Source organism: Physeter macrocephalus, chromosome 15 (genome assembly GCF_002837175.3).
Source record: "Physeter macrocephalus isolate SW-GA chromosome 15, ASM283717v5, whole genome shotgun sequence".
Lineage (NCBI taxonomy): Eukaryota > Metazoa > Chordata > Mammalia > Artiodactyla > Physeteridae > Physeter > Physeter macrocephalus.
In genome coordinates, this window is record NC_041228.1 from 37,291,574 (window position 1) to 37,302,755 (window position 11,182).

Below are 11,182 nucleotides of genomic sequence, written 5' to 3' on the forward strand. Positions count from 1 at the left end.
AGTTATTCTGCTATTGGTTCCTTCTAGTGTATTTTTCATTTCAGTTATTGTATTGTTTATCTCTGTTTGTTCTTTAATTCTTCTAGATCTTTGTTAAACATTTCTTGCACCTTCTGGAACTTTGCCTCCATTCTTTTTCCGAGGTCCTGAATTATCTTCACTATCATTATTCTGAATTCTTTTTCTGGAAGGTTGCCTATCTCCACTTCATTTAGTTGTTTTTCTGGGGTTTTATCTTATTCCTTCATCCTGTACACAGCCCTCTGCCTTTTCATCTTGTCTATCTTTCAGTGAATGTGGTTTTTGTTCCACAGGTTGCTGGATTGTAGTTCTTCTTGCTTCTGCTCTCTGCCCTCTGGTGGATGAGGCTCTCTAAGAGGCTTGTGCAAGTTTCCTGATGGGAGAGATTGGTGGTGGGTAGAGCTGACTGTTGCTCTGGTGGGAAAAGCTCAGTAAAACTTTAACCTGCTTATCTGCTGATGGGTGGGGCTGGGTTCCCTCCCTGTTGGTTGTTTGGCCTGAGGCGACCCAACACTGGAGCCTATCGGGGCTCTTTGGTAGGGCTAATGGCGGACTCTGGGAGGGCTCACACCAAGGAGTACTTCCCAGAACTTCTGCTGCCAGTGTCCTTGTCCTCACGGTGAGACACAGCCACCCACTGCCTCTGCAGGAGACCTTCCAACACTAGCAGGTACGTCTGATTCAGTCTCTTATGGGGTCACTGCTCCTTCCCCTGGGTCCCGATGCACACACTACCTTGTGCGTACCCTCCAAGAGTGGAGTCTCTGTTTCCCCCAGTCCTGTCAAAGTCCTGCAATCAAATCCCACTAGCCTTCAAAGTCTGATTCTCTAGGAATTCCTCCTCCCGTTGCCAGACCCCAAGTTGGGAAGCCTGACATGGGGCTCAGAACCTTCATTCCAGTGGGTGGACTTCTGTGGTATAAGTGTTCTCCAGTTTGTGAGTCACCCACCCAGCAGTTATGGGCTTTGATTTTACTGTGATTGCACCCCTCCTACCATCTCACTGTGGCTTCTTTGTCTATGGATGTGGGATATCTTTTTTGGTGAGTTCCGGTGTTCTCCTATCGATGATTGTCCAGCAGCTCGTTGTGATTCTGGTGTTCTCACAAGAGGGAGTGAGAGCATGAAATAAACCTTCTTGACCATATTTCCACATGTGTTTCCCTACTGAAATGTAATGAAAACGTTCCATTTTTAAAACAAATTGTGACAATCAATGAAAAGTGAATACTGTACAATAATGCGGAACAGCAGAGATCATGGGGCAAGAAAAATGAACCACCACCACCACACCAAAGGCCAGTCTTCATCCAAAGAAGGTGATGTTGTGTATATGGTGGGATTGGAAGCTCCTCTATTATGAGCTCCTTCTGGAAAACCAAACAGTTAATTCCAACAAGTACTGGTCCCAGTTAGACCAACTGAAAGCAGCACTCAACGAAAAGCATCCAGAATTAGTCAACAGAAAACACATAATCTTCCATTAGGATAACGCAAGACCGTGTATTTCTTTGATGACCAGACTAAAACTGTTACAGCTTGGCTGGAAAGCTCTGATTCATCCGCCATATTCACCAGACATTGCACCGTCAGATTTCCATTCATTTCAGACTTTATAAAATTCTCTTAATGGAAAAAATTTCAATTCCCTAGAAGACTGTTCTTTGCTCAAAAAGATAAAAAGTTTTGGAAAGATGGAATTATGAAGTGGCCTGGAAAATGGCAGAACATAGTGGAACAAAACTGTGAATACGTTGGTCAATAAAGTACTTGGTGAAAATGAAAAATGTGTCTTATTTTTGCTTTAAAACCGAAGGAACTTTTTGGCCAACCCAATACATATATTCTGAGTAACAGGGTAAGGAGAAAAAAAGGGAAGAGACAATTACATGACAAAATCAAGAAAGAGGAAGTTATGCACTAGAACACAAAATTTATCTGAGCTTCCTAGCAAATAAGTAGGAAAAAACTTTAATGAAAAAACATTTAACAAGACAAAACATATCCGTTAATTAAGAGGTCCTGAATAAATTAAAGGACAATACCCTTAAAGCCATTTTAGAGAAAATGCAGAAGCAGCCCACAAAAGGCTGGCTTCTTACAATGACCTTCAACAAAACCAAAGGTTGTACACTTCAGAGAGCATAGGACTAAATATCCAGGTATGTAGCTTAGAAGTAATCTCACTTCTAAGCTAGATAAAGTACAGAGAATACTGAGGAAAAGCATGAATGAAGAAAGAAAGAAATGAAACATCCTTAAACTTTTTCTCTAAATAGCAATTGTCAACATATCTTACTGAGTATCCTAGGCCCACAATTCAAAACTGTTATTTAAAGTAACTGAAGGTTCTGGCCTATATATCATTAACTGAAAGAAAATGTATATGGTTCAAATCAGTCAGATTAAAACTCTTTTGACCTCTCTCCCAGTAAGAAATATTACATCATAACCCAGCAAAGCACACATATACACATAAGTTTCTTGAAATACGATTAACCTTTACTACATGCCCCACACTATGTGGTTTTCTGTTCTATGCTACATATTTTTTAAATGCTTGCCATGACCCACTAAATTGCTTTCACAATGCACTCACTGGTCAGAATACATAATCTGAAAAAGACTGTTCCAGATAACAAGACCAGAAATTGCAAAGAAAATATAAGATATCTACTTGTGTTTCTTTCCTATTAGAGGGGTGCCCATCCTTCAAGATATAGAACAAACAACTATTCGCAACACCAAAACTTTTCTCAAAAAGCATCTCTGAATCAATGTAAATGTTTGAACTCCAAAATTATAACCACAGATGCTGGAAGAAATAACTTTGCCCTAGAAAATTTTGAGAACAGGAATTCATCTCTACCATGAAAGAACCTTAATATAGGTTCTTTCCAGGTAAGATAACATTGCCAGAAATGAGTCCTCAAATAACCATATGAGTTAATCTTGAAATAAAAGGATTTACCATTATCCAACTGGACTGTCAAATTATCCTTTTTTTTTTTTCCTTTGGCAATATTAAGTTTAGCTGCTCTGCCTTCCAGTAATTGTCCAACAAGTTCAGTTACTTCCTAAAGCAACTCCTTTAACTGTGATTTTTGTCACAGCATAAAAGAGGATATGAGTCCTGTTAGGTAAGGCAGAAAAGCACCTGTTAATCCAAAAGCTACCTCAAGTAGTTCAGTAGAACACAGCTCTGTTTTATGCCACTAAAAATGGGATGTTTTATGTTACATTTATTCTTATGTTTTATGCTCCTAAAAATAGGTCAGTTCTCCCAATCCGGAATATCAGTATAAATTCCAATACAGTCTCTAAAGAATCATTAAAAGTCTGGGACCTGTTTTAAGTACATGCAAGTTAGCCCACAGAAGATTTTTAATCTGTGAAATCAACAACTGACAAAAGCTTTAAATTTTTCTTAAACAAGTTCTTTCTTAAAAGAAAAAAAAAATGTAATAAGACTCAACAGCTAAACCTAAAACTGATTATTCTTTGCCAGGATATTGATGGAGAGAGTTGTATACAATGAGCTGGCTTAGGAAGTTTTAAGGGGATATGTAGTCAGAAATTTGGAGGGGTAAAGGGGTTGCCCATTTCATAAATAAGAATAAGCTATAGTTTAATTTACAGTTTAATTAGATTCACCAGGGATTTCTCCCAAGGAGTTAATAATTATGAAAAGAATTTAGAAAGCTCTTTAACCATCATAACTACTCTAAGTAGAATTAGAAACATTCAGAAGTAAAATAACTTCTTCTGGCAACTTCTCCAGCCATAGCAATTAATCTATTTATTCTAAGGCCAGAGAGAATACTGAGATCTGTTAGGTAAAGCTCCTAAGAACACAAAACATCAGCATTAACATCACTATAACACCAGTTAAATATGTTCAATTCAAATGTAATTTAGAACCTATATTTGAGGGAAGAGGGCTATGAAATGATGTACCTAGTGGCAACCTCTTACAAGTAAAGTAGATGGTGCCAGAAGACTGTCAAAAATTAACAGGTTTGAAATTGGGTTGAACTTAGGTTGAAACCAGCTTACAAACCTTTGGGGCAGAAAACAAGTGTATACCAATGTCAGCTATACCTCAAAAAAAAGAAGTAACTGATAAATAAAATCGAAAGAGAAGTGACGGATAACTACTAACTGTAAAAAGGCAGCAATGCACTTTGGCCACAGAGCTGACATGTAACAATCATTGTTTTTTTTCCTTCATTAAACATTTATCAAGGAACTGTTATTTGTAAGCCACTACTCCTCCAGATAAATAAAAATTTCAGTTTCCTTTATTTATCAAGAAGCAAGAGGAATAAAGAGACTATAAGTAGGAGTCAGAGGCAAGTCTTTGCTTGGAGAGGATATAAGAAAGCAACTATGCTCCAATAAAAATTTTTTTTTTTAAATCCCAGTTATCATCTTAATATGTAAAAAAAGATTTGGGTCTCCTTAGGTGTTGATTTTGCATCAGATAAATTAGCCTGTTTTCAGAGTTCTCTGTGAGTGAAAACAGGATTGGGATCTACCTTTTAGGTATTGGAACTAATATAACTAAGGAAGAAAGTCCTGAGTCCCCAAGAAGAGCTGACTTCCAACCCTCTTCTCTGTTTCCCTGATGACAACAAATAACTATAAGATCGTGAGTGTAATGAAGAAATAAACAGAAACATTAAAAAAAAAAAAACAGAAAAAGAATGAAATACCTGCACTGACACTTTGCTCTGCAAAATCGCCACATGGAAAAGACTGTAACTATTATACAAACATTTCAAGCAATACAGAGCTAACTTAAATTTCTGGGAACTTTTTATACAATGATAAGATTATTGTTTAACTTAATGATGTAATGAGTGGTTATCTTACCCAGAACAATATGTCTCCTTTTTATTTAATGTGAAATGCTGTTAAAAGCATCAGATGTGCACTAGTGTTCCATGAAGATGTATTTGATTCCTGACCTTTAATCTAGGAAAAATTTACGGGAAGGGGTCCTGATATATGATCACGTGCATAGGGACAAACAGCAGCAAAGTAAGAACAATGTATTAATTATTGGGATTTGTCCTTTAATCATCCTCAAGAGATGATTAGACTCTATGAGACAAGAAATGAAAGGAATTATATATATAATTGAAGTGATGAAGCTTTTAATCTGGAGATTGGAAGCTGTCTGAAATGATCTGTGTTATTTTGTTGTTTAGATCAGTGATTCCTATACTTACAGATGAGTAAATTTTAAGACAAAAATATATTCAAGTAACTGTCATTCAGTCACCCACCTTTTAATCTTAAATAAAGGAGTAAATAGAAAAAAAAAAATGAAAGAAAGAAACTTAAGGAATAAACCTAGGGCAAAAGAGCATCAAAATTTGAATGAGTCCAGAGCCCTCACAAATGTCTTTCAATCTGTTCTGATGTCATGCAGCAAATGTACATATATTTTAAATACTTTATGACACTAAAAAATATGGAAAATATATATTCTACAAAGGGCTACAACAATGATTAATAACAATCAAAATTCTGTTTTTATCAATGCCCTCAGAAGTTACCTGGTGGCGGGACTTCCCTTGTGGTGCAGTGGTTAAGAATCTGCCTGCCAATGCAGGGGACACAGGTTCAAGCCCTGGTCCAGGAAGATCCCACATGCCATGGAGCAACTAAGCCTGTGCACCACAACTACTGAAGCCTGCGTGACGCAACTACTGAGCCCACATGCTGCAACTACTGAAACCCATGCGCCTAGAGCCCGTGCCGCACAACAAGAGAAGCCACGGCAATGAGAAGCGCACGCACAGCAACAGAGACCCAATGCAGCTAAAAATAAACCAAAATTAAAAATAAAAAAGAAGTTACCTGGTGGCAAATCAGGATCTGTGGGAGCAGCCTGCTGAATTCTTCGGGGTTTAACTGATGATTTGGTGTTCTCAGTAGTACTACGGTTGGTAGAATTAGAACCACAGCTTTCATGGTCATCCTATTTTTATTTTGAAGAAAGAAAAGTATCAGTCACCATTCAAGAATTTTCAAAAGTTTTGCTGAATGTATGCAGGTTACTAAAATGTGATAAGATAGACTCTTCAGGTTTTTTTTTTTAGCTCTAAAAATCTATGTAACCAAAATTTTTCCTAATTTGCATTCTTAAACACCATTTTAAAACTAAGTAGTAGTTTAAAATCATAAATTGTCTATTTCTTTAGTTGGCATCAAAAGAAACCACTTGATAATGACAAAAAAATTCTTACATATGGTTTTAGCAAAAGAAGAAATTCAATGGAAGCTTTTAAAGATTTTCCATTTGAAAATGCAAAATAAATGGAAAGGGTCTTAATATTCCCCTATTTGTTTATATGTTAAGACCCTCACTATTTTGTGAGTTAAATTAAGAATCCAAGCTGTCTTTTTAATCACCTTTAATGATTAATCTTAACCATCCTCAGAAATCTTGGCATCCTATTTAACACTGTTCACTGAGTTGAATATAGTTTAGATTAGGTATAAGGTTTAACTGGGTTTTGATATGGATAACATAAAAACTTCAAAAAAATCATACATATTTTTGAAATTTATACAATGCAAATGAGTACTCTTTTCCTGACTTGACTCAACAAACATTTATATAATGCTTTTATGTGTTAATTGCTGGATTTACAAAGGCAAATTAGATATAATATCTGTCCTCAAAGATTTCAGAATCTATTTAAAACATATATAACCAGTCTACAAGAGTACTTTTTTGTTTGTTTTCAAGTAATAGGAACACAAAAGAGTCATTCTATTTGGAAGAACTAGAGAGATGAGGCCATTAAAACTGAGTGTAGAAATGTTTTAGGTTAAGATTGGAGGCTAAATAGGGGGAAAACTATAAACAGCACATGTAAGAATAATGATTAGTCAAAAAAAGCCACAGTATACAATGTTTAAGATGGGAGAACAATACCAGAAGCTAAAGGCATGGACTAGTTCAATAAAAATGAGGTCACATTAAGAACCACAGAGATGTTAACACTTAAGATTTGGTAATTAGGAGGAGGGTGCCAATAACCAAAGAAAAAAAAAAAGGACATTTAGTAATTGCAGCAGAGGGACAGGAATGGAAGAAGTAAAAGAGTAGTTCAAAGGGTGAATAACAAGTTAAGATGGAAAAAATAAACATAGATTGCTCTTTCAAGAAGACGTATATTACAAGGAGGAAATAGATGAGGTAGTAAAATGAGGTAAAAGCATCTGACATCATCTTATTCCTATTGGGGGAATAAAAGAGCACATTCTGCTTGAATGAGAGATGCATATGAGGAGGCAGAGATCAAACATCTCTCCAACACAAAGGGAAACAGATGGTGTACTGTGCACCATCAATTCATTAATCGATAATAAAACTATTTCATAATGCTTAAAAGAATCATGATAAATTTAGTTTTTCTTTTTTATATATTTGAAGAGAAAATTTCAAGAACAAAAAGGATACCCACTAAATTTACCATTCTAATAGGGTACTAGAGGCAAATAAGAACAATGATAGGACCTCCTTTAGGACACAAAAATTCTTATTCACTACCACACTAAGAGGATTATAGAATAATAAAAGATGAATCTTTTACAATATAGCATGGCTTCGGATGCTAGTGTGATATATTAGCAAAAGAAAAAATTTCTGTTTGAAACTTCATTACAACAAAAAGTTAAAAATTTACTGTAACAAACAATAAAGGAAATTTTTGCATGAACTTATGTTTAAGTTAATAAAAAACAAACTTCACAGCATTTCATTCCACAAAACAGCTTCACTATTCAATCTTTATAATGACATCTTCTGTTATTTTGGGGGATGTTATAGTCTCCAAATACTAAAAGACTACTACTGTGAATAAGACCTTACTGTAATTACTTTTAGTTCAACTCAGATCCTTAAAAATGTCTGTAGTCATACACTTCTGCACAATGTTAACATTAAAAGCACACTATTAATTTTTGAAACATATGGTTGTCTCAAAAGCCCAGAAGTAAAACATATTCATTAAAGAGATGTGAAAAAGTTCCAAGTGAACTGCCAAAACTAGCATAATTATGAAAATATTTAACACTGAAACCATCTGAAATCACATACTGTATATAGATTATAGTGATGTCATAATAAACATTCCAGCCAAAATGCACTAAAACTACCACAGTCCAATAAATCTGGCATACACGAGATGACAAACATTTTAAAGCAAAAGAAAGAACAAGTTATTTTATTTTTAAAAAGTTATTAGCAGAAAAAAAGGGTAAAGTGCATAGACTAAATATGAGTTTTCAAATAGTTTTAAAAAAAGAAGTGAATAATGTTCCCTACAAACTACACATTTTTTTCATTTAAAAGAAAAACAAACTAAATAACTTTATTTGCTTAAACAAAAATTTTAATAAACTTGAAATTTCAGTGTGCCTTAAAAATGGGCATTAATCATGGTACCCATAGGAATATGTACTATGGAACAAACATTACCAAATGTGCAAACATTTCTTTCTTAATTCTGCTTAGGAAATTATGGTTGCATATGTATTATAATTAGAAAATAATCCTTTTGATAATTTTGACTTGTTTTCATTTCAATTACATTTTAATTGCATCAATTAAGTGAGCTTCCATTCAAATCCTGCCCCAACTAAATTAAATTTAAAAGAATAAAGCAAAACAACAATTATAATATTTACTATTACAACTGGAATTACTTCCACCATTACTTTGAGCTCATCATCTGCTTTTAACCAGTATGCATCACTTTGGACTATTACACATTTTAATTCATTGAAAGCCTCTAATTTCTAATAAAAGAAACTCTGTTCTAAAAAATACCAGCTAAAATGTTTTGAGATAATTTCTAACCCCAAACACATTACAGTTATATCTTTCTGATTTAGGATGCAATTTTTCCAAAATGTGTGGTAAGTAGATTTCATGGCAAAAGAATGTTGTCTCTTGGGGACCACATAGCTATTTCTGAAAATACTGCCCTTTGCTCCTCATGAAACAAGCAAGAATGTCATTTCCTTACAGAAGTTCCTAACAGAGGGAAAACGTGGCAAACACTGTATGTAAACAGACCCATTACTTTCATAATGACTGATCATGGGATCATGTTAAATACTTTTCACCTGAGCCCTCACAGGGCTAGTCAATTAAAACTGGAAAACCATCAACTCCCAGATTCACAACATTATGAATAAGGTTGAGGACAAAACTTAAAACAGGTGACTGAATCGTTCGAAGTCCTTGTTTAAAAACAAAGGTTAAAAGGAAGAAGAAGCGATGTGCCTTATGCTCTTCAGCCTTGTGGCACCAAACTTGGCAAGCAGAGAAGGACTAAGGTTCACCTGGAAGCTCTGGTCACCAAAAGCTCCTGAACAGAGTGTGAGGGCCTTGGAAAAGAACTGCTACAAAGCCCTTAGAGACATTCACCTCTATCTCCTCCAGAAGCAGGTATAACAGCAATAGATGCAATAAAGAATCTCTAAAGGTAACTCTACTTCGGAGAGTCAGAGAGCCAAGTCAAGTCAGCAACACAGAGGTACAATTGGAGAGTGAGCCAGAAAAAACAAAACACTACCTTTTGTGGTAAAAATGGGAATCTCTGGAACCCCTCTACCCTGACAGCAATATTAATAAACTTAATTTTAGCCATAAAAAAAAATGCCAAGCCACTCCAGTAAAGGAGTGTATGCCCCCAACCTCTTCACACATCAGCTTAAGCCCACAGAGGAGGCTGCTTCCATCTTCTCTCCCATCAAGAGTGAGGATAAGGGACTATGATAGGCTGGGGAAGAAGAAAAGAGAGCTTATGCTCCCTTGCATTCTTTTACTTGAACCTCCCAAATGCAGGAATAGTTAACCTGACAGGCCAAAGCTTAACATACACTAAGATGTATTAGGCTACATTTTATGGAGCTGGAGGAATCAGGCTCCCTGACTTCAGACTATACTACAAAGCTACAGTAATCAAGACAGTATGGTACTGGCACAAAAACAGAAACATAGATCAATGGAACAGGATAGAAAGCCCAGAGATAAACCCACACACATATGGTCACCTTATCTTTGATAAAGGAGGGAAGGATATACAGTGGAGAAAAGACAGCCTCTTCAATAAGTGGTGCTGGGAAAACTGGACAGCTACATGTAAAAGTATGAAATTAGAACAATCCCTAACACCACACACAAGAATAAACTCAAAATGGGTTAAAGACCTAAATGTAAGGCCAGACACTATCAAACTCTTAGAGGAAAACATAGGCAGAACACTCTATGGCATAAATCACAGCAGGATCCTGTTGGACCCATCTCCTAGAGAAATGCAAATAAAAACAAAAAAAAACAAATGGGACCTAATGAAACTTAAAAGCTTTTGCACAGCAAAGGATACCATAAACAAGACCAAAAGACAACCCTCAGAATGGGAGAAAATATTTGCAAACGAAGCAACTGACAAAGGACTAATATCCAAAATTTATAAGCAACTCTTGCAGCTCAATAACAAAAAAACAAACAACCCAATCCAAAAATGGGCAGAAGAACTAAATAGACATTTCTCCAAAGAAGATATACAGATCGCCAACAAACACATGAAAGAATGCTCAACATCATTAATCATTAGAGAAATGCAAATCAAAACGACAATGAGATATCATCTCACACCGGTCAGATTGGCCATCATCAAAAACTCTAGAAACAATAAATGCTGGAGAGGGTGTGGAGAAAAGGGAACCCTCTTGCACTGCTGGTGGGAATGTAAATTGATACAGCCACTATGGAGAACAGTATGGAGGTTCCTTAAAAAACTACAAATAGAACTACCATACGACCCTGCAGTCCCACTACTGGGCATATACCCTGAGAAAACCAGAATTCTAAAAGAGTCATGTACCAAAATGTTCATTGCAGCTCTATTTACAATAGCCAGGACATGGAAGCAACCTAAGTGTCCATCAACAGATGAATGGAAAAAGAAGATGTGGCACATATACACAACGGAATATTACTCAGCCATAAAGAGAAACGAAATTGAGGTATTTGTAGCGAGGTGGATGGACCTAGAGTCTGTCATACAGAGTGAAGTAAATCAGAAAGAGAAAAACAAATACCGTATGCTAACATATATATATGGAATCT

The 11,182-nt window shown here is 35.8% G+C and overlaps 1 protein-coding gene across 15 annotated transcripts in view; it reads right to left on the minus strand.

The window, feature by feature from the left end:
- The window catches only part of VPS13B (vacuolar protein sorting 13 homolog B), an 802,500-nt gene that overhangs the window by 751,284 nt on the left and 40,034 nt on the right, over positions 1 to 11,182 (minus strand). For all 15 annotated transcript variants that reach the window (XM_028500192.2, XM_028500193.2, XM_024115869.3 and 12 more), the window contains exon 4: positions 5,890 to 6,010. In XM_028500192.2, the coding sequence (XP_028355993.1) occupies positions 5,890 to 6,010 (121 nt within the window). The remainder of the gene's footprint in view (positions 1 to 5,889; positions 6,011 to 11,182) is intronic.